This window comes from Micropterus salmoides, unplaced genomic scaffold, assembly GCF_014851395.1.
Source record: "Micropterus salmoides isolate LMB-PRFRI ecotype aquatic unplaced genomic scaffold, ASM1485139v1 Ms_hic_scaffold_4, whole genome shotgun sequence".
Taxonomy (NCBI): Eukaryota; Metazoa; Chordata; class Actinopteri; order Centrarchiformes; family Centrarchidae; genus Micropterus; species Micropterus salmoides.
Genome location: NW_024043372.1, coordinates 5398223 through 5422158, shown reverse-complemented (window position 1 = coordinate 5422158; position 23936 = coordinate 5398223). Strand labels below are relative to the sequence as shown.

General features: G+C 39.3%; 2 protein-coding genes across 4 annotated transcripts; both read right to left on the bottom strand.

Moving 5' to 3' along the window:
* Positions 1-440: 440 nt before the first annotated feature.
* On the bottom strand, positions 441-12628 carry LOC119885743 (CMRF35-like molecule 8). 3 transcript variants are annotated; one of them, XM_038695958.1, is made up of 8 exons: positions 11909-12628; positions 10497-10790; positions 8592-8825; positions 8156-8473; positions 4485-4565; positions 3651-3743; positions 3229-3284; positions 441-936 (listed from the first exon to the last, which is right to left on the bottom strand). In XM_038695958.1, exons 1-8 carry the CDS (start codon positions 11946-11948, stop codon positions 604-606), a joined length of 1449 nt encoding a protein of 482 aa, XP_038551886.1. In that variant the 5' UTR covers positions 11949-12628; the 3' UTR covers positions 441-603. The 3 variants fall into 3 exon arrangements, with proteins under 3 accessions (XP_038551886.1, XP_038551885.1, XP_038551887.1); XM_038695957.1 differs by having other exon boundaries at positions 8592-8900; positions 11909-12627; XM_038695959.1 differs by having other exon boundaries at positions 8592-8900; positions 11988-12627.
* Positions 12629-14258: 1630 nt separating this feature from the next.
* On the bottom strand, positions 14259-23767 carry LOC119885745 (polymeric immunoglobulin receptor-like). Its single transcript, XM_038695962.1, has 9 exons — positions 23488-23767; positions 20099-20389; positions 19209-19517; positions 18769-19083; positions 17656-17721; positions 17370-17453; positions 16956-17011; positions 15060-15404; positions 14259-14947 (listed from the first exon to the last, which is right to left on the bottom strand). The coding sequence occupies exons 1-8, from the start codon at positions 23525-23527 to the stop codon at positions 15102-15104; spliced, it is 1464 nt and encodes a 487-aa protein (XP_038551890.1). The 5' UTR covers positions 23528-23767; the 3' UTR covers positions 14259-14947; positions 15060-15101.
* Between the last annotated feature and the right edge of the window lie 169 nt (positions 23768-23936).

Here is a 23936-nt window from a genome sequence, read left to right as displayed (position 1 = left end):
ACCAGACTACAGAGCAGCTTCTCTCCCCGTGGCTGGTAGACTCTTTAATTCATCCTCCGCTCTGCATCCCTGAATGACCTCATTGTCGTGGAAATTATATTCCTGGTGAGGGGTTGAGCAAAGAATTGTGTAACAACCAACCGTTGTCTTTGAAGAATTTATTTAACAAAAGAGAATAAACAGAAGTACTAAAACACATATAAAGCTGGTCCAGAGACCTGCAGCATAGGGCAGCATCGGGCGTCTGGCCCCGAGCAAAGGGATGCATCATCATTTACACAGTCTAGGTTTCTATGTTTTTGGGAACAGAGATCCTCTCTCAGCCTTGAATGAACATTCAATGAGAGGAGAGAAACAACAAGAGGGGGGAAAACATCAAAACAATCTCACAGCTCTAACCTAAACCCTAGTAAATGTTGACAGACCAACATAAGGAGTATAGGAGAGGAAAGGTTAAGGATAAAAACACAATACATATCTATATCAATAATAATAATGATAATATTAAAAGATCATACATAAACGATTAAATGTAAGAGGACACAATTTTCTGCCATAACACTCATGAATGACCTGAAATTTTGGCCATACATGTATTAAATGTCATAAATTCCTAACAGGGCTGATCTTTGCTCGGTGCTGCTGTGGCTTGTTGACTGTTGCGTAGAGAGGATCCTCTGAAAAGCTGGACGGCTGGTTGACAGTAGAGTAGGTTTCACTTTGCTTCACAGCAGAATATTCGCAGGCAGCAGAGCTGGGTTTGAGGATCACTGCCTCACCACCAACTCTGTCAGAGCTGCTTTGGAAGTTGACAGTAGAGTAATACTGCGAGGCAGAGGAGTTTGTGGGAAAGTTGGCATTGGCATAAATCGTGTTCATCTCATTTCCTGAGTCTGGAGTCTGGACGGGCTGCTGTATCTCCTCGTAGACATAATCCTACCAGGGAAGAAAGAAAAATGCAGTCTGAACAAATCGTGTTGAATCCAGATGATAAGAACTCAGTATATAAAATGTCCTCAACATTGTTGGTTGAATTACAAACAGATTCATTTTTGGAAAGATTATTTCCAGGGCCTCTAGTTTTACTGTGGTGTCATTTTGTGTTACAGACTAATGCGAACATCAGCACAGGTTTGTACAAAACCAGGAGTAACTGATTTAAAAGGTACTTTAATTAAAATAAAAGCAAATAAAATAAAAGAACGAAAGCTGTGTTGGTTGTCCCGTGCCACACCAGCTTCTGAAATGTTTTAATGTGTTTTCACAGTTTAACAACTTTATTCCTCCTCGTTCAAGTGAAATAATAAATATGAAATGAAATACAGTACATCTTGCTGTAGCTACTCTGCAGTGGGTTTCTGATCATTATCTCATGTGGTAACAGTATAATACTTTATAGGGAGTGTTTTGTTTACAAGTTATCCTCCTGGGTTTCTCTTTAGAATCTTTTTAGAAAACTGGGATTAAATGTGTTTGCCAGTTGTTTATCAGAGGCCGTAACGCACCTGAATATAAATCTGACCACTGTAGGTTAAATATTCATAACAAACATGCAACGGTAGCGGTCGTCTTATGTGCATGTGTTCATTCACACAGACTTGAAAAAAACTTGTAATGACGCTACACGGTGGATATTTTACAAGCCTGGACCAGGTAATGTTAAAGCAGCATTGAACACACAGGGTTCAGATGTTGGTTTTGGTTGTTTTAGTTGTTTGATAGGCTGCGTCATTAACAAGCAAGCGGCTCACCAGCTGCCATGACAACGGATCGCTGGTGGAAAAATATGGAAAAAAGATGACAGCGTAGTCTGCAGCAGGGGATAGATGTGACAGCGCTGCCAGTGATGCTGCTGTTGGGCCTCAGGGCAGCAGTTCATCAGGTGCTCCCTCTGGACCTCAAGAAGCAAAAGTGATGCACGGTGACTTCCCCTCCCCCCACCTTCAACTTTAGTGCAGGACGACCCGCGGTTCTGGGGGTCTTCTCACTGTCTGGCAGAGAGCGGGTGCTGCTCGGCAGGGTGTCTCTATTGGCGTTGGCGGTGAACCTATGGCCGTTGGCATCAGAACACCTGCTGTCTCTGAAAGCCCTTCACGTCCCGGGTTTTGGAGAAAGGGGGTGGCTGGCCTCATGTCGAGGGCTGGCCCCCAACTGAGCGGGTGAAGACTGCACACCAATGTGGTTCAGCACATCTGAGCTCGCTTCGGGAGAGCAGAGGTAGATCTGTTTGCCAACTGGCACAAAAACCAACTGCCCACTGGATGCGTTTCGCAAGCGCCTGTCTTCCTGTTCGGTGGGATCCGTTTTGTCTTTCCTGCAAGGTCTGATGGAGAAGGGACAGTCGCACTGCAGCTATCTCTTCTGTCATGGGTTTTGGTGACAGGACAATCTTCACCCAGCCCCTCGTGATACGCTTTCTGCAGGGTGTGAGAAGACAGCGACCGGTGTTGTGACTCAGTCAGGAAGTTAATCGGGAGCAGGACAGCCTCATGGTTTGTCTTCATTTGGCTCTTACAATCCAGTTCGATCTTCTGTTCCGTGCCTTTGGTAGCGTTCTCAGAATGGAAAATGTGTGCTGACATACTGTTCTTGCATCTCTCTCGATTATTGGTACTATGCTGATGATGACTGATAGCTAATAGGATGGAACCATGTTAGTATGCTTCAGTAAGCTAGTTGGCTTCTTATATTTTATGTTGTGCTAAATGTAAGTAAATTTCAGTTCATTTAGAAAGCAGTATAGGTTATCTTGGCCATGCGATTGGCTGGCAACCTGTCCAGTGTTTACCCTGCCTTTCGCCCAATGTACGCTTGGATTGGCTCCAGCCCCCCCACGACCCTGTACATAGGAAAAGCAGTTGACGGTGGATGGATGGATATAGGTTATCTTCCATAATCTGTATAACTTGAGTTGCCTTGTTGCCTTTACGTTAGCTTTGTTACATTACATGTTAGCTACAGTACTAGCACAGCATTGTAGCTATGTGGTTATATAGTGAAGTTATATTTTCTGTCTGTTACGTCTATAGACAATTATCATTGTATGGTGCTTGAGACTCATTTATATTTTGGTAACTTTAGTAATTGTTTTTTCATTTCTCAGTTTCACCCTTTCTCTGTTAATAAGCTGATTTACGACGATCCCAGTCTTCAGTGCTTGATTAGGGAAGGTGTTTAGCTGCTGGTCAGATTACACAGGGTTACGTGCATGCACGACAAGACACTGACCTGTTTGATGTTCTGTGATGCTGCTTCTTTTCCTGTGGTCTTTGAATGTGAACGTCCTGGCAGAAATAAAAAGAGAACAACAAAAAAATAAACAAACAAAAGGACACAAAGTGGATTAATTCACCCTTTTTTTTATCAAATCGACACACAGTCTCTCTATCTACATAGTCTCCCTGTACTGTCCAGCAAAGTTATACTCTGGACTTTGTATTTTTCTGTGTGGATTCATGTAACAGGACTTAACTACTACTTTTTATAATCAGAAATGAGCAAAGATGGAAGCTAGAAAAAACATAAACCATTTCCTCCAGGAGGAAAAGACTTTTTAGACTTCACCCCCACACAGGATGGAGCTGTTGTGAATGTGGTTTTCTGTGTACAAAATGTGCGTGTTTCTTCTGCAAACTGGTAATAACTCTTACGTCTGTAGAAAAGGATCACAATTAGCACAAACAGCAGCAGCAGCAGCAGCACAACTACGCAGACGATCACAGTAATGACGACCTGAGAGCCACCTGCAAGATAAACCAGATAACAAAATAAAAATCCAGACTTGCTCAAAACACAGTCAGTATGAGTCACCATCATCCAGATCTGTCTGTATTGAGTAATTAAAAGGGTTATTTACAGAAACTTTAACGTTTTTAAAATATTCCTCCTCTTGCTCTCCTCTAGCAGAAGGTTAAAGATATCAAACATGCTGTTTACAATGACTCTCAGTAGACACAGTAGTTGACTGGGTTAAAGAAAGAGGAGCTGTGGATGATGTTGGTGATACTATTGGTGATACTGAAAAAAAAATAAATTAAAATTGGCAAGAATTAGACTCTAGTTTCAATTTCTGACTCTGGTTCTGAAAAACAATGAAAATAGGAAACCAAATTAGTTGAGTGAATGTGTGGCAATACCACTTTGATGAAAATGAACATTTGATCATGTCAAAGTAGAAAAAGTACGGGTGAAAATAATTGAATGAATGAGACTGAAATTCAGTTTAAGGGTCCTGATATTGTTCATGCTGACTCACAGTCATGACTTACTGAATACTTAAAAACAACAGAGTAGTCGTTAATGATTTTATTAACACCTGTGCTTTTCCTGCTGTGTCAAGTCGAAACATCTTCTATGAATAATCTTTTGTGTTAAAATCTTTTACAGACTTTAAAACACAACATGTTGTAATACAGCTTTTAAACATTCCTCCTCCCCCTCCTCTTGTTCTATTAAGGTTTAAGATATCGAACGTGCTCTCTTACCACGGCTCTCAGCAGACGCAGTATTTGACTGGGTTGAAGAAACCAGAAATGTCGATGATGTAGATGATACGGCTGGTGATACTGAAAAAAAAACAAACTTACACCTCAGATTTCTTTCAACAATCTTATTTTATCATTTTTCTTGTGAAGTATGGGTTTGTTAATAGATTCTCCTCAAGCACAAATATTAACATTTTTAAAATTGCACTCTACTGGTTCTGAAACACAATGAAAATAGGAAACTAAATAATAATTAAAAAAAATAAAGTATAATGAATGAGACTAAATCCATTCTGCTGCTTCTGGGACACTTGTCATCATTACGGTTATTAACACCTAACACAATTCTGTCACATCACTGCAGCTGCTCTGAACATGGAAGTGCAGGAAATGAAAACAAGAGCTAAAATAGCAACAAGCGATCTTACTGCATATTGAGCCAGTCAGTCACAGGATATCACTGCTGGCTGCCATTTGAAAAAAAAGTCAAATGCTTTCTCAAAGTGGCTTCTTTACAAAGCAAGTTACAGAGCTTAATAAATAATAAAGAACAGTTTGTTTCATCACATACAGTGAAAGGGTTCATTTCTTCTGCTACTTTCAATTATGAGTTTGGCTTTCAATAATTATGATTTTTTGTGCTGCATTCTAATTTGCAATGACGCTCTTGTTTTGACTGGTTAATAATCTGGTGTTTTATGTGGCATATTTGTTAAGATGGAGCCAAGAGGATGGGCAGAGAGCTTTTGGTCAACAAGAAAGGTAAAACCAATTCAGCTGTTAGTGTTAGACTGTCGTTACACACTGTAGCAGTCCCAAAACTCATGCAAATAGAGTCATAAGGATATGGAAGCATTCACACATGTATCAGATCTCTACAGTGATGACACTAAGTACGTTCAATACTGAGAAAAGTCTGATGTATCATGGAGAGAAAATGGAATAAAAGGATATGATGCTGCTGAACACATTACTACATTTCCTGTTTGTATGCTTTTTCAATTGAATTGTACTCTACTTCTAGGAAATCCACTGTTCAATTTATTTTTAAAGGTCAATATTTCCAAAGTATATCATATCATTTAATTGTGATCTCATAATTGATCAAAATAATTTTGATGGTGATTTTTGCAAATAATTAAGCAGGTCCAATAGGATGCTCTTGCCAGGACTGAAATAACTTATTTATACTAATTTAATATCTTATTTATACTTTTCTTTTGAAAAGTGCACAAAGCCATGTCACGCTTTTGATTTTAATTCGGTTGGACAGATACTTTGCCAAAGCATTGGCGAAAAACAACATTATTACGTTTTTATGAGAAGTTTTAAGAATGTCTTCTCTTTATTATGAAATTGTGGCGCAACAGATTAGGCTATGGCGGGCGGCATTGGACTGGGAAAATGGGAAACACAGGACCATATATTAAGTCATATCCCTATTTACATTCAAACTGATGGTAATATTATTATAATTATAAGTGTTATAATAAATAACTTGTTACCAGCAGGCTGCTAGTGCCAACCATCATGCACCTATGTCTTTTTGGCTAATTTGCCATTCATTTCATTCCACGATCATCATGGATCAGCTATAAAACCTGACTGCCGGGGGGGTCCTGGCTAGGGGAGGAGGTTGGTGGGTTTTGGTTCAGGCTGTGCTGAGCTTCATTTGGGATCTGTGGGAGCTTGCGGTTCAGGTCTTTGGCTTCTGCTCTAGGAGAACACTCTTTGAGCTTTTGCTTATGTCTGGGTCCAATGCGTTCTCATCTCAGTGCATCATTACCTACCTGCTACTTGTTACCTGCTAGCACATCGGCCGTGAGCTGCAGGGTTAACCGGTCAACATGCATAAAGTCATTGACTTATAGCATTAACATTTCTGATGGTTATGGTAAGGGTAGGGGGCTTTGGGGGGCTTTGAACACCTTTAAGACTTCGCACCCAGAGCGTCTTCAACTACTACTTTGTCACTACAAATGACTATGCTTTGTCACTTTTTATGAAAGCGTAGGTATTGGACGCCCTGAGATGAGAACGGTCTGCTCGGTCAGGTGGTTCCTGCACTTGGGGTCGGGTTGCCTCTGGCTGGGCTGGGTGCTCCTCAGCATTGTTCTCTGCTGTTCTCCCTCGGGACAGGGCATGGTTGTCCTCAGGGCATGTGGTCTCGGATAGTTCGAGCTCTCTTCCTGCCTGCCGCAGGGGTCAGTGTGGCGCTGTTGTGGCGTTCCACTCGCAATAACAACTATATCCCGTGGCAGTTATTTATTTAAATGAATTGCTATTATTCCAGCTCTCGTGGCTGTGCTGTGTTGCTTATTTATTTTGCTTGACTGTTTCGTTGCAGTTGTTTTCTTATGTCAGCTGTTTATTGCTGCTGTTCGTCTGTTTGTCTCCTGTTCTCTTGCAGGTGTTGTCCTTTCTCTGTGGTGTCTGTTGTGTGATGTTTGTGTCCCCCATCCCCATTTCTGCCCCTCAGTCTGTCCCAGTAACAAATTAATATATAATTAAATAAATAATAAAATTGACAAAGGAGTATATCAAAACTCTCTTGTTAAAGTAGAATATGTCTGGCACAACATAGTATCCAGCTCCTTAACCTCTATACCAGGCGTTATATCTCCAGAGAAGAGAAAGGTCAGTTTGCCAGTGTACAGAGGTTGCCGCAGCCTTTGTGTGAAGCCTAATTGTAGCAAAATGGCTTTTATATTAATAAGAATAAACAAAGCCTGATATTGTCACATTCAGCACAAGACCTACATGCTTGCAGCAAGAGTCATAATCAGACGGACGTGATTTAAAATGTAGCAAAATAGAGTACAATCAAAACATACTTAAGTAAAAGTAAAACTACAGAATATAAAAACTACTTTAAAAAGTACACAAAAAACTAACTGATTAATTGTAACTCATTTATTTCCACCTCTGCTCAGTTGTGTCTTTTGAACAATGAAGACATTTTTGTTTCAGCTGTGAGTGAAATATGTCTGATTGCAGGAAAAACACAGATGTTACATTAACGACGGCTCCGTTCTCTGTAAGTGTCCCAGTAAGTTGTGACAGTGAGTCAGCATGAACAATATCAGAACCCTGAAACTGAAGCAGCTAAATGGAATTTAGTCTTCATGAATTTTATTATTTACACCTGTGTTTCTCCTTCTGTGATATAATAGTGTCTTCTTTAACAAAAACGTCTATTGCTGCCAAGTACGTTTTGCACTTCACCACATGGAAAACCAACCCTGATTCTTCTACTGCTTCTTTTGCTTTACCCATGGTGAATCATTGTTCTGGTGGAGATCCATTGAAGAAGGGTTTATTTATTCACCATGCATGCACTTGGGGACTAACATACATCGCCACCCCCAGTTAGCAAAATAACTTGTTGACAGTCCCCCGAAGCCCGTACCCTTACCACAACCATCAGAAATGTTAGTACCTAAACCTAAATCAGTGACTTTATGAATGTTGACCGGCTACGTAGCTGACGCTATGTAGCCAACGATGTAGAATGCTAACTTACGTAACGTAACGTAAATAAAGGGAAATGACGCACGAGATACAAAAAAATTGCATTGGAACACCATGCCAAATGACTTAAGAAATCGGCATGTTATTCAAACACCTTTTGATGATACCAGTTATTCATACAGAAAAACAAATTCACTCACCTACAGTCATCACCAGTTTGTGGAAGAATGGGTTGCTGCGTGTTTTGTCAGTGCTTTTTGCTCCACACCAGTATGTCCCAGTGTCGTCTGTTGTTACGTTTCTCACTGTTATGGTGATATTTCTCTTGTCTTTGTCCTCCTTCATGGAAAACCTCCCAGTGTTGTTGTTGTGCTGTGCGGTGCTTACTAGAGGTTGACATATAGATGGATCTTCTCCCTTACAGATGAATTTGTTTATCAGAGCACCATTTGGATATTCACACCAGTATGTCAGATTCTGTCCAACAGTTGGAGACTTTGTGAATCTGGTAATAGTAGCTGTAGAGAGACAGACAAGCAGCACTTCAGTGACTGTATTTAACAGCAATTTTCAGAGACACCTTAGTCATCTGTGTGAGAAAATCAAAGCTCAAAGTGTCAGATGTTTGCTGCTCACCTTCAACCTCCAGCTGTATCTTTCTGAGAGCAGCTCTGTAACTTCCTTCATGTGTTTCCACTCCACACCAGTAGACACCAGCATCACGTGAGGACACCTTACTGATGGACACGCTGAAGCTACTGTTGGTTTCTGTGAGAGTGAATGTCCCCTTTGACTTCAGAGAGGATTTTGTTGATAAAATATCCTCACAGATTGAACCTTTCTCTTTGCAGAAGAACTTGTATTCGTTTCCTGTGTGATCACATGTGATGGTGGTTTTAGCTGTTCTGTACGCAGTTTGAATAAATTGTTTCTGGCAGTCTTTGTCTGTAAATTTAAAGAGGGTGAAATGTGAAAAAAAGTATACTTTATTTCCAGCCCATTTTATAAACCAGAATTACAATGTTCTTCAAAGGTGCACAGACCTTGCCACCTATTTTCAGGAAAAACGCCTAAAATAACATACCCACCATAATTCAGTAATAACTCCTCAACCATTAGGCCTATATGCATAATTCTGGTCTTTGGTAAGTTAAACGTAAGGAATATGGATCAACGTTAAATTTATTATCATTATTTTTCTATTAAAGTGTAAATGAAGATGCAATAAAGGAAAATGATATTTTCATCTTCACCTGGTAAAAAAGCTATATATCTTATGCAATAAACCATCAAAACCTCCCCCAAAACAAACTCTTCTTCTCTCCCTCAATATGAGCACAGAAACGCGACAATGACGCTGTTCGTTTACACAGATAAACAGTGTTTTTGGATACAGCGAAAACAACAAAAGTAAGGCAGCGGTTGCAACTGAGAATGTATATTGCTGCGTTTCTTGTTATTAGTCGGCTGATTTCTTTAGTTTTGTGAGTTGTTTAGCCTTGTTATTTTATTCATGGTGTAGTTTACTTAGTATCTGTTTTGTCTCTTATCTTAGTTACCTGTTCTGTGACTTAGTTAATGTCTTTATGTTTAATCCTAGCTTCAGTCTGTTTTCCCAGTTTATTTGTGATCGGTCTGATTGTGTCTGAATTAGGTTGTTATTCTGATCTGTTAAATCTTATTTTGATGAGGTCTGTTGTGTTTTTGTGTTCAGTCTGCCCAGCGTTGGTTTATTTACTGTTTCCTGTCTTTTGGTTTTGATTTGTGCTTGCCTTAGTTCCTGTCTTATTCTGTAATTGTCTGCGGTTAGATTCTTGTCTGCTATTTTGTAACATGTGTTCTGTCTGTTTTCCACTGCTGTCACTATACCTGTCTGTGTGCTTGATTAGTCCCTCATGTCTTTCACCTGTGGATCCCCCTCCCAGCTCGTTAACCCATGTGTGTGTATGTAAATATACTGGCTTGTTTCCTCAGTCTGTGTCTGGTCATTGTCACGTGTAGCGTGATGTGTGTTCTACCTGTTCTTAGAACTACCTGTATAGTGATTACAGTTGTGATATAAGTTTATTTAGATGCTTGGTGTTTAATGTGGATAAAAATGGTTGGTATGAGATGCTAGCTGAGCCTCCTAGCTTCACAGAAGTGTGTGGCATGCATATGGTGACAAAATAATCTGATTGTCCATAACTTCCCATTTGCGTTTGGAACAAAAATTGAACGTCTTTCTGTCCATGCTTACTTAAACAAATAACAAAATATGAAAAGAACAACACAAAACCATTATAGGATAACTATATAAAAAGGTTGTGGAAAGGACGTTTGATAAAAGTGGAGCTTTAAAAGTATGTGACTGTGACTTAGCTGATCAAAATAGATCAATATTGTGCTATGGATGGATTAGTGTAATAATTCTGCTTGTCTTGAAATTTGTCAGCTGAAGAAAAAATGACTAAAAGGAAAATTAATTGTTTAAGCTTGGTAAGGAATTACAGTGCATTACAAACTTATATTAAAAACATAATAAAAGTGAGTGTCTCTTACCAACATCCAATTCCAGTTTTTTGATTTCATTATTTTTAAATTTACACGTGTACGTCCCAATGTCCTTCTTTTCAAGTTGTTTAATGGCCATCCTGAGATTTTTTTTTTTTGTATCATGGTACAGTGAAACTCTGCCTTTGTTTTCCCAAACATCCTTTTTAGTGCTTTGTATGGTTGTTTTTTTGTGAATAACTAAATTAACATGTTCATTTGGTTTTGGACATTCGCAGGTGAATTCAACCCATCCGTCTGTGCATCCCTTCACTTTAGACTCTTCAGACGAGGCCTCACAACCTGTAGATCAGACAAAGACATTCATATCATGTCAGACCCTGAAATAATCCCAGAGCTACTGCAGGAGTCTGAATGAACTCTTTCTGCATCAGTAGATCACAAAAGTATTGTTTCCAAGTGTTAATTCAGATGATAAATTGGTGCTGCATTGTTTAAAGGCCAAAACATACTACATTAAACTGGAACCTATCCAAATGTAAATACTGTTTAGCTACCTCATTCACTAGCAAGGCAGCAGTTTTAAGCTGCGAACCTTTCAGTGTATGTGTAATCCATGACATCTGTAAATGTGTCATAATTATAAGGTGGTGGTGCACACCAAACACATTATTTTCAACATTAATGTATTAACTAAAAAATTAAATGACCTATGATGACTTCCTCAAATGTCTTGTCAATAACCCAAAGATATTCAGTTTACTGTCCTAAAGGATGAAAGACACCAGAAGATATTCAATTTCTAAGAAGCTGGAATGAGAGAATTTTGACTTTTAAAAAAAAACTCCAACCAATTGGTAATTTATCAAAGGTTTTTTAGTTCAGCCAATTTAATCATAGAGTCTTTGCAGCTCCAATTAATTGTATTGTCACTTATAATTCTGCAATAATATTTATATAAATATCAGTAAATGTCCTGTCCAGTTCTGAATATTGCTGCATATTGCAGCTAGAAATTTTGAATAATGAGTTTGGTTCTCACAACACATGAGTCACAATCTTTGTTTTATCCTTCTTCAACATCAACAAACTATGTTGCCAAGAAATTATGTTGAGTTGTCAAAAACAATTCCGCATGAATAAATTCAAAAAAGCATTACTTCCTGTGTTTCTGTGTGATATTTTAGCAACAGACTGTAGGTTTGATCACTGTTGTGTCGGATGAATTACCAAGTGAGAAGCAGAAAATATATTTAAAAGAGTATTAAATGTAGCAGACAGTTATGTGACCCTTTTAATTTTACTTTGTGAACCAGAATGACTACAGTGACCTGTGATAAAGTAAACAAGTACAAAACTTTACGTGAATTCACACACAGGATGTATTAAAACCGGTTTATTTCTTCAGTTCAACAGTTTTCTATTAAATCTCTAAAATCAAGAATCAGGCATCTTTTTACCTGTCATCAGTGAGAAGAGGAGAAGGAGAAGAAAGCTCATTTTATTGATCTTGGATGTTAAAATCCTCAAACTCTTTACCTTCAGTTGGTTTTGTCTGTTCCTGTTTTCATTGGTTGGTTGATCTACAGTTTCTGCACAGACCTATTTCCTGAGGTGTTACCCACCAACTTCCTATCTTCTTCTTTCGGTCTTTGTCACTTTGGTTTTGTATATTACTGCATAAGTATTAGTCCTAACAGTCCCATCAGATCAACAGCCTTCCCCTTAGTGTTTAAGTGAGGCTTGTTCGTGAACCGATTGGTCTCTCTTCCTGTCAATCAGCAGCCCTGGTCCTCATGAACAAAATGTTACGACCGCACTAAACCACTTTACATGACAGACTTGCGTCCTGTCGTCATCGTCTATGTGGGTCTCTGCGTCTCCCTATACTTAATATTGATTTGTTTGGAAACAGTTCCGCAGGTAGCTTTAACAAGAATGAATGAATGAGGGATGAACATTTAATATCGTTGCCACTGTATTGTTGTTATGGCAGTACTACCTGCAGCACCAACTAGCCTTCTCAAGGCTCGTTCACATTCGCCAAATAAATGGGTCTGAACCCAAAAGAGACATTTTGCTGTAGTAAAATTGAATAAATGGATTAAAATGATGCCAAAATGCTTCTTCATGTTCATGCTTTGTCTGGTCTGTCAGTAAGATGACCACCAAACATCTTTTAAAATGCTGTCACGATTACTGTTATGACCTGGCTCAAAAGGCCACAACAAAAGGGATACACACCATGGTAAACATGTTTATTTAACAAAAATAAGCCAAATTAGTTGTTATAGTTATTTCAAACATAATGAAAGTATGAGGTATGTAGTCTGTGGTTTCAGTAGTGTCTCTGCAGGATGATGGTTGCATGAATGTATGTAGGTGGTGTTGTATGCGAAAACAAGATAAATACTACAAAGCAATAGTCCAACCAAAGAAAACCAAACTAAAGGGGAAACCATGGCCCGCAGGAAGGTCTGACCTGGAGTCGACAGCAGCCTCCTTGCCAAAATGGGAAGATAGTCCCAAATACTCTACAGGGCAATTAGCCCAGGTGCCCAGAGTTACTGCAATCAGCTCTTCCTCTACAAGAGGAGAGAGAGAAAGAGAGAGAAAGAGAGAGACAGGCCACACCCACTCATGACCCCACAGAGCGTCACAATACAAAGATTTACAAAGAAATAAAAAAAAAAAGCATCTTCGTCATCCCTGGAGTCAGAGTCCTGGTCCAGACGTAAATGTCCTCGGTACTGTATTCTCTGCCAAACTGGGCTCTGCCACACTCGGCTCTCCTTCAGCGGTCCAAAGCTCCTGCGCTAGGTGTTAACAAACTACAACACACCTCCAAGTACTCTGAGCTCCCAGTCCACCTAGAGTCAGCTAATAGGGCTGCTAACTAGCTGACTGCAGTTAAAGTTAGCAGTAGAGCCATAAATGATACGTGAACTGGTAAGAGGGTCATGGGCAGGCAAGGCTCATTGATGTAGGTGAGGAGCGAAAGCTGGTCCAATCCAACGGACGAAAAAGTGAATGCTGGCTTTGATAGAAAGGTGTCAGAACACACAGAGCATCACAGCCTGTGGTATATGGGGCTATGTACACATAGACCAGTCAGGGTGCCCATGTTGACCCCTTTCCCCGGTCAAAGTGCCTACAATGGGCACATGAGCGTCAGCAAACTCCACACAGATAGGCCTGGGCTGAGCCAAGACCTTCTTGCTGTGAGGCTGCAGAGATGAGATAACTGGGGTTTGGGGGGGGAATAATGTGAGAACTGAGAAACAGAAGAGAGGATTTATATACGTATGAGCATGTGATGGGATTAGAGAGGCACAGGTGGATGAAATGAGTGAAACACGGGTAGTGTGATTGGAGGAATTGAATGAGGTGCAGGTGGTCAAATTAGTGAGAGAGAGCCATGATCCTGTTCCTGAACTTTAGTTATATAACTCCATATATAATCTCTCCACCTACTCCTGCATCTTCCCCGAGGCTTTCTACCAGCTGCACATGCCTGGAAGGCTTCACTAGGGTCTTGTACCTGCAATCTCTTACTTTTATTTATGTCTTATTTAGATATTCAGCATGCAAAGTTACTATTTGTACTTTTTTATGTGATAGTTGCATCTTTCAATTTATGTACTTCTGTAGAAAGAGGTTGTCTTGGTGAAAAGGTGGCAGCATGCATTGTCATCTCCCACAATGTCAGTCATGATATCACCAGCAGATGGCACTAAAATAAAATAAATCAAACCCTGTATATACAGTTAATTCAGTATAAAAGATAAACTGAAGAGACTGTTACCGGTGTGGAAAATAATCAGCAACATTTTAATGACTGTTGTTTTGTACTTTATGAAACACAGTATGACACAAAACACGTCTCATTTCATTAATGATTTTCCTTTTACTATACTAAGCCCATGGGTCATTAGTTGTGCAGATATTTCATCATAAAGGATTGAACAAATAAACATTTGATCTGATGATGACACCAGATGAAAACCAAAGTTATTACATTTCATCTTGAGGGGGACATACGGTAAATGTCTGAACCAAACTTCATGGCAATCCATCCAAGAGTTGAGATATTTCACTCAAAACTACAAATGTCTCATTGTGGCTCAAAAACATAATTCTTCAAACATTTGTTGTTACCCATCCGAAACAAAAAACAATACCAATATACAATTAACTTGTCCTTTTTTACAGAGGAGCAACAGACTGAAAACATCATCAGCTGGTATGGGATGTGCACGGCCCAGGACCAGAGGGCTCTACAGAGGATTATTGGTACCCATCTACTGACCATCAGTGATATTGGTGAGCTGAGGTGCTTGCGCAGAGCTGAAAGGATTCTAAAGGTACCCACTCAGCCACAGCCTGTTCACCCTGCTGCTGTCTGGAAAGACATCCAGAAGTGTTGCACCACCAGACTACAGAGCAGCTTCTTCCTCCGAGGCTGGTAGACTCTTCAATTCATCCTCAGCACTGGAGCGCTGTTGTATGATAAAAACATTTACCTTGTAGAGTATCTGTGATAAATTAAGTCATCTAATAAGATAATAATCAGCTGTAATATGGAAGAAGTGAATAACCTGAAATATTGACCTTATTTAAATGTCATAAATTCCTGAGACTGCTGATCTTTGCTCAGTGCTGCTGTGGCTTGTTGACTGTTGTGTAGAGAGGATCTTCTGAAGAGCTGGACGGCTGGTTGACAGTAGAGTATGTTTCACTTCGCTTCACAGTTGAATATTCACAGGCAGCAGAGCTGGGTTTGAGGATCACTGCCTCGCCATCTGCTCTGTCACAGCTGCTTTGGAAGTTGATGGTAGAGTAATGCAGCGAGGCAGAGGGGTTTGTGGGAAAGTTGGCATTGGCATAAATCGTGTTCATCTCAGTTCCTGAGTCTGGAGCCTGGACCGGCTGCTGTATCTCCTCGTAGACATAATCCTACCAGGGAAGAGTGAAAGATACAGTCTGAACACATTATTTTGAATCCTAACAATAAACACTCAAATGTGCGCAACATTGTTGGTTAAATTATAAACAAGTTAATTCCAGGACCTCTAGTTTTACTGTGGTGTCATTTGATGTTACAGACTAGTGCACGTTTGTACAAAGCCAGGAATAACTGCTTTAAAGAGGTCTTTTTATGCTCATTTTCAGGTTCATCATTTTATTTACAGATTGTACCAGAACCGGTTTACATGATTTAATTTTCAAAAAACAACATACTTTTTGTCATACTGCACATTGCTGCATCCCCTCTTTTTACCCTCTGCTCCGTTTCAGCTACAGAGTGAAGCATCTCAAATGTATATGATCTTTGTTGGGAGTTGCACATGCGAAGTAGCCTACCTAGTTATGAACTACTAGCCAATCAGAAGCAGAGTAGGGCGGGTCCTGACAAGCCTGTAAACTTATAAGGTTTAACTTTAAAAGGTTATATTGTGCTTTATAAGTTTTTAAAATAATTAAATTCAAAAGACAACAAACAGTGTCAGTAGTCCCCTGTACCACAACAGCTTCTGATGTTTTAATCCCTTTTCACACTTTAACAACTTTATTTGAGTATTTAACAAATAGTATCCAAGCTGATCCCTGAAACTCCCTAAACTCTGTATTACATTGGTAAATATGTCCTGTCTCACTCCTCTTCTCGTGGGTCTTATGGTAAGACCCACCATTTCCACATCCACGTCCACACATAATCAATATTAAAACAATAGTGGATTCTACCCTAAAACACTTCTAAAGACATAAAACACCTTAAGAAATGAGACATCAACAATAAGACATCATCTTGAAATTAGCAAAAAGTGTATGTGCATAAGACAAAAGAGAGTTAACATTAAAATCAACACGAGCACAGGTTTGTGTGCTGTGTACTGTATCACACAACATAACCTTCAGAGCTGCAGCCTTATCAGGCCTGAGTGCAACAATTTGTTAAAATCCATAAAGGCTCCATTGTCCCTCAATCGGATATGCGATTAATTCTAAAATATGGCCTGAGCCTCATACGATCTGTTCAACTGGCCGAGTGTTTGTTAGCAAAATGTAAAGTCTGTGTGTTCTTACAAAATTGTGAAGACTGTAGCCTGAGAGCAACAAGGCTGAGCAAGAAGACTGCGCCCTGAAAGTTCAGTGTACCTGACCAATAAACATCTGAAACAGTACATCTTAAACATTACCCTAGTATTTAGTAGTTATCTAGCTAGGCATATGGAATATTCAAACATCATGGCCAATTTAAATCTTCCGCAAAAACAGGGAAGAAATGTGTTTGCCAGTAGGTTATCAGAGGTCGTAGTACACCTGAATCTAAATCAGACCACTGAAACAAGAGTACCGGAAGTGTTTTCTTGTACTTATAACCCAAATACTGAAATATCTGGCACCAGTTAGAGATGAGCAGTCCAGCTTTTGCACAGTTTTTCCAGAAATAACAGCACCTCCTATAAAGTACCACCACACACAGACTTTCATTTATACACTGACCTCTCTGATGTTCTGTGCTGCTGCTCCTTTTCTTGTGTTCTTTGAATGTGAATATCCTGGCAGAAAGACAAGAAAGGGAACACTAATGAACTAAACAAGCAGAAGACATAAAGTGGATTAATTTCATCACTTCTCATCAAACTCAAATATTTCTACCTAATATACCTGTACTGTCCAGGTAAGTTGCACTCTTGGTTTTGTATTTTTCAGTGTGGTTTCACTGAACAGGACTTACCTACCACTGTTTACCACTAAAAATGAGCAAAGATGCAACAACAGATCATCTTCCAGGCACATGTAGTCACTACTAATGTCATGCAGTCATTACCCCAACACAGGGTAGAGCTGTAGTGAATGTAGTTTTCTGTGTACAATATTTGCGTGTTTCTTCTACAAACTGGTAATAACTCTTACGTTTGTAGATTAGGATGAAAATGAGCAGCAGCAGCAGCAGCACAGCTACACAGACGATCACAGTAATGATGACCGGAGAGTCACCTGCAAGATAAACCAGAGAACAAAATAAAACCCTGACTTGTTTAAAACACAGTCGGCACGATTCATCATTATCCAGAGCTGCCTGTGTTGAGGACTTTAAGAGTAAATTTACAGAAACTGAATTGTAAAACTTTTTAAAACATTCCTCCACTTGCTCTTCTGCAGCTGAAGGTTTAAGATATCAATATATATGCTCTCTTACCGCGACTCTCAGCAGACACAGTAGTTGGAGTTGAAGAAACAAGAGTTGTGGATGATGTCGGTGATACTGAAATTTTTATGAAAGAAATTTGGCATGAAAATAGACAATAACTTTAGAGTTCAGATTCCACACAACAATCCTTTTTTCCCTTGCAAATGATGGGTTTGTTAATAGATCCACCTCAAACACAAATGTAAACTGAGACTGAATCCATTTAGCTGCTTCAGTTTCAGGGTCCTGGTGATGTTCATGCTGACTCACTGTCACGACTTACTGGGACACTTAAATAGAACAGAGCCACCCTTAATGTTATTAACACCTGTTCTTTTCCTATTGTGAAAAGTCAAAATATCTGCTGTGAATAAGGTCTATTGTGTTTCAGCCTTTTAAAGGAATAGTTTGTCATTGTGGGAAATGTTCTTACTTGCTTTCTGAAAGAGAGTTCTCTTCACAGATGGTATGGATCACAATTACAGTGAACAGTAACACTTTTAATGCACATACAGGAATGAGGAATGTTTTAAGGCTTGTTTTAAGAAAATGTGATGCACAGTTAAACACTTAACGTTACATCTGTGTGGCTAAAATTGATCACTTTGGTTTTGGCTGTTGCTGATACAGTCCTGCTGTTATATTACTGCAGCATGCTGCTCTGAACATGTGCAGGAAATGAAAACACACTGTGGCACTTTGAGTCTGCACACTGTGGCAGTCTCAAAGAGAGCCATTAGCATATGACAGCATGCATGCATGTCTCTGCTCTCTACAGTTTTGATTGTGAGTGCATAACATGCCCAGATCAGACTGTGTGTTGCTGGTCACCAAGCACGTTTAATACTGAATGAGTTAGAGAAAACTCTGACGTATCGTTCAGAGAAAACAGAATACAAGGACACGGTTAAGTCCATGATGCCATTGAACACAATACATTATTGTTGTGTGCTTAAAATTCAAGGAAATACACTGTTCATGCTGCACACATGATGAATAAATAAACAAACTCAGAGTCGATTGGACTGATAGTCAACTCAAAGTAAGGATTTATTTCAGTAACACTCCTACAATCTGACCTAGGGTCAGATTACATCTACACAATAAAATAACATCACTCACCTACAGTCATCACCAGTTTTTGGAAGAATTTGTTGCTGTGTGTTTTGTCAGTGCTTTCTGCTCCACACCAGTACGTCCCAGTGTCGTCTGTTGTTACTTCTCTCACTGTTATGGTGACATTTTCCCTACTTTTTTCATCCTCCATGGAAAACTTCCCAGTCTTTTTGTTGCGCTGTGCGATGCTTACTAGAGGTTGACATATAGATGGATCTTCTCCCTTACAGATAAATTTATTTACATAAACACCATTTGAATATTGACACCAGTATGTCAGATCCTGTCCAATAGTTGGATACCTTGTGAAGCTTTTAATTTCTGTAGACAGAGAAAGGTAGACAGCATCTTTTATCAGTGACTGTATTTAATAACATATTTCAGAGACACCTAAATTATCTGTATGAGTAGATCAAAGCTCAAAGTGTCAGATGTGTGCTGCTCACCTTCAACCTCCAGCTGTATCTTTCTGAGAGCAGCTCTGTAACTTCCTTCATGTGTTTCCTTTCCACACCAGTAGACACCAGCATCATGTGAGGACACGTTACTGATGGACATACTGAAGCCACTGTTGGTTTCTGTGAGAGTGAATGTCCCCTTTGACTTCAGAGAGGATTTTGTTGATAAAATATCCTCACAGATTGAACCGTTCTGTTTGCAGAAGAACTTGTATTTGTTTCCTGTGTAATCACATGTGATGGTGGTTTTAGCTGTTCTGTACGCAGTTTGAATAAATTGTCCCTGGCAGTCTTTGTCTGTAAATTAAAACAGATGTGAAATGTGAAATATAAGTACACTTTATTTCCAGCCCCTTTTCAAAACCAGAATTACAATGTTCTTCTAACGTTCAAAGAAAATAAAAAATAAAATGTGTCAAGGTGTATTTAAGGGAGTGTCTAAACATATAACACAATTTGAAAATAACAAAAATCCTTTGGAGGATAAATTATAAAAAGGTGGTAAAAAGGCTGTTTGATACAAATGGGGTTTTAAACATTTGTGACTCTGACTCAGCTGATCAGAATGTATCACTAAAACTGTGCTATGGATGGAAATGCATCTTATCTTCTATTTTGTAAAGTGTAATGAATATGATTGTCTTGTATTCGTTCTTTATGGCAAATTGATAACAATTTCTTTTAATTTGTGTAGCTGAAGGCAAAATGACTGAAAGCTGATAGTTACTCTACAGAATAAAATGTTTAGGCTTGGGAATTTACAGTGCATTACAAACTTTAAGAAGTTTGCAGTAGTGGCACCAAACTGAAAATATCTTATATCTGAATAAATTTTGGATTAAATCTGTTGCTTGAGGTGTGAATTGAGTGTCTCTTACCAAGTATCAGTTTCTTGGTATCATGGGATTTAAATTGACACTTGTACCCTCCAAAGTCCTTATGTTCAAGTTGTTTAATGGCCACAATGAGATTTTTATTTTTTGCATCATGGTACAGGGAAACTCTGCCTTTGTTTTCCCACACATTCCTCTCAGTGCTTTTTATGGTTATGGTTTCTTTGGGAGTAACTACATCAATAAATTGAAAGTTTCTGTTCGTCTCTGTATATTTGCAGGTGAATTCAACCCATCCTGTTGGACATCCTTTCACTGTAGACCAGGCCTCACAACCTGTAGATCAGACAAAGAGAAAAGTTCACATCATGTCAGACACTGATACACATTCAAAATCAACTCTTTCTGTATCAGTAGATCACAAAGATGAATCAGTCAGTGCCTGACTCAGTTAGTCCTGTCAGTAGGTGGAAATATAGAGTGGGAGGATGAGCTCTTGTAAAGTAAAGTAATCACTTTATGTCTATTTTAAATACTGACTTTCTGTTTTAATTTTTATAGCTGTGACTATCTGGATCAATCACATGGTTATTACCAACTCCCAAACACAATGTGATGATGTGCAAAACATTGAAAGCACGTATTTAATTGAAAATAGCACAAAGATGTTGAAACTGGGAATCTTTACATTTCTTGGTAAATTATATGCCCAGTTTGAATTTATTTGAAATTGATGCCAGCAACACGTTTCAAATAAATTGGTAAAGGCTCAAGTTTTATCACTCTGTTGCATCACCTCTTCTTTTAACAACACTCTGTACGCATCTGAGAACTGAGGAGATCGCCTGCCACAATTTTGAAGTAGAATATTTTCCCATTCTTGCTGGATGTAGAATTTCATCTGCTCAACAGTTTGGGGTCTCCTTTGTCATAATGCGCCAAACATTTTTAATGGGTGACAAGTCAGAACTGCAGGGAGGCCAGTTTAGCAACCAGACTCTTTGACTACAAATCCATTATGCTGTAACAATTGCATAATGTGGTAAGAAGAATCAAAATACTTCATTGATCCCCGAGGGGAAGTTGTCTGTTACGGATACTCGCATATAAGGAATAATGATAAATGATAATGAATGTGGATATTTACAGTAGTATTAACAGAGGTGTAATGATAAATAGCAGAAACAATAAATAGTGTAATAATAATGAATAATAATGAATGTTGGCAGTGAGGTGGAATGGATTGAATATCCTTAGCTGAGTAAACCAATTTATGAAACAGAGAATATTTCACCATATGTCAGTTATTGCAATACAAGGTGCAGCTAGTGACTAAGTGTCTGTGCGTCAGACACTTAGAGGGAGAAGTTGTAAAGTTTGATGGACACAGGCAGGTGACGTGTAGTTCGGACAGCATCCTCCTTTTTGACACCACCGACAGAGAATCCTGCTCCACCCCAGCAACGTCACAGGCCTTATGGATCAGTTTGTTGAGTCTGTTAGACGCTAACAGACTCAACAAACCCTCCGCCTGCCGTCCCAGCATGCAACTACAAACAGGATAGCGCTGGCCACCTCAGACATCATAAACATCCTCGGCACAGTCTGGCAGATGTTGAAGGACCTCAGCCTCTTCAAAAAATAGAGATGGCTCTGGCCCTGCCTATAGAGGACTTCAGTGTTCTTGGCCCTGTCTAGATTGGCGTTGTCTGGCTGATATAAACAAGGCTGTCCCTGAAAAGACGCTGTCCACTGGCAGCACATGTTGTTTCAAAACCTGCATATATCGTTCAGCAATAATGGTGCCTTCACAAATGTTCAGGTTACTGGCCATGCATTGTGCAACAAGTGCACATGGCTTTTGAACTGTGCACTTATAACAAGCCAGATGGTCCCTCTCCTCTTCAGCCCTGAGGCCAATTTTTTCCAAACAGAATTACAATTTTGACTCATCAGACCACAGGACAGTTTTCTACTTTGCCTCAGTCCATCCTAAATGAGCTTGGGCCCAAAGAAGACGGTGGCGTTTCTGGACATAGTTTAGAAGTTACAACTTGCATTTGTGAATGCAGTGATGAGCTGTGTTCACACAAGTGTTCCTCAGCCCAAGCAGTCATGTCCACTACAGAATTGTGTCTGAGTTTGATGCAGTGCCTGAGGGCCCAAAGGTCACGGCTATCCAATATTGGTTTTCAGCTTTGACTCTTGTGCACAGAGATTTCTTCTGAATATTTTAATGGTATGATGTACTTTAGGCAACAAATTCCCCAGATTATTTGTAATTTTACATTGAGAAAAATTATTCTTAAACTGCCAGCACAGTCTTTCACAGAGGGATGAACCCCTAACCATCTATACATCAGTTACTAACTTGTTGCAAGCTGGCCTAATTTATTGTGAGATGTTTTCTTTTATCATTTCACAACATTTCCATTCTTTTGTTGCCACTGTCACAACTTTTTTGAAAAGTGTTTCCCAGTTTCAACATTTGATAAGTTGTCGCTATTTTCAATTAAATACGAGGTTTCAGTGTTTTGCACATCATCACATTTTGTTTTTACAGTTCACACAGCGTGGACCTTCCACTGGAGGTTCGTAACACAGCGTGCCAGTTTTTTTGTTGTTGTTGTTTTTAATGGGGTTGTACCTGTCCAGCAGCAAACAACAGATAAAAAATGTTAGCCTCTAATTGGTGGTGACAGTGGAGCATGTGGCAGCTAATGAGCTAAAATAAGAGTAAATACAGGGGCTTATGTTGTTCAGGTGACCAGACACTCCACTCAAAAATGAATGCGTGTGTTTCTGCTTGATTTGTCCATTTCTGAATATTGCTGCCACAGTTAAAGCAGCTTGAAATGTTATCAGTAGTTTGGTTCTTGTTTGGCCGTTTTGAACATTCGGGCCATTTTTCCACAAATGAAAATGGCCAAAAGTAGCCGTACCTTACTTTCACTTCTGCTTGTGTTTTCTCTGCTTTTAAGGAGTAGACTCTACAGTAAGTCAAATTTTTTGTTCTATCCATATTCAATATCAGCAAACTGTGTTTACGTGTGTTTGAATTGTCAAAAACAATTGATGTTGTATCAAATTCAAACATAGCTGCATATTCACTTGAAATCACAACAACCAGGCTACCTGTGTAGTAACCTTTTATTAACAGACTGTAGATTGTATCACTGTTGTCAGCCAAATTACTCAGTGAGAGGCAGAAAATATGTTTAAATGAGTATTAAATGTAGCAGACAGTTATTTGACCCTGTTGGTTTTGCTTTATGAACCAATACTACTGTGACCTGTGTTAAAGTGAAGAGGTACAAAAATTGTAGCTTAAGTCACACACAGGATGTATTGAAACTAGTTAATTTCTGAAGAGGTGCAACTGTTTTCTATTAAAATGTCTAATATCAGGAATTAGGCAGCAGAAATATTTTTACCTTTCATCAGTGAGAGAAGAAGAAGAAGAAAGCTCCTCATTTTGTTGATCTTGGATGCGAAAAATCCTCGGTTGAACTCCAGTTGGTTTTGTCAGTTCCTCTTTTCAATGGTTGGTTGATCAGAGGTTTCTACACCGACCGTTTCCTGAGATGTGAACCATCACAACTTCTAATCTTCTTCCTCTTCCTTTCACTTTGGTTTTGTATATTATGAGCATTAATACTGTCAGTCCCAGCAGATTGCCGGTGATCCACTCTGTTTAAGTGAGGCTTGTTCACAAACCGTTTGTCTCTGCACTTTCTGACATCAGTCAACATATCAGCAGGCCTGGTCCTCGTGAACAAAATCAAAATCAGAATCAGAATGAGGTTTATTGCCAGGGTAACTTTCCATACTTTGTTCAAAAAGTACATTAATAAACTCTAAGGCGTGACAGACTATCGCGGGG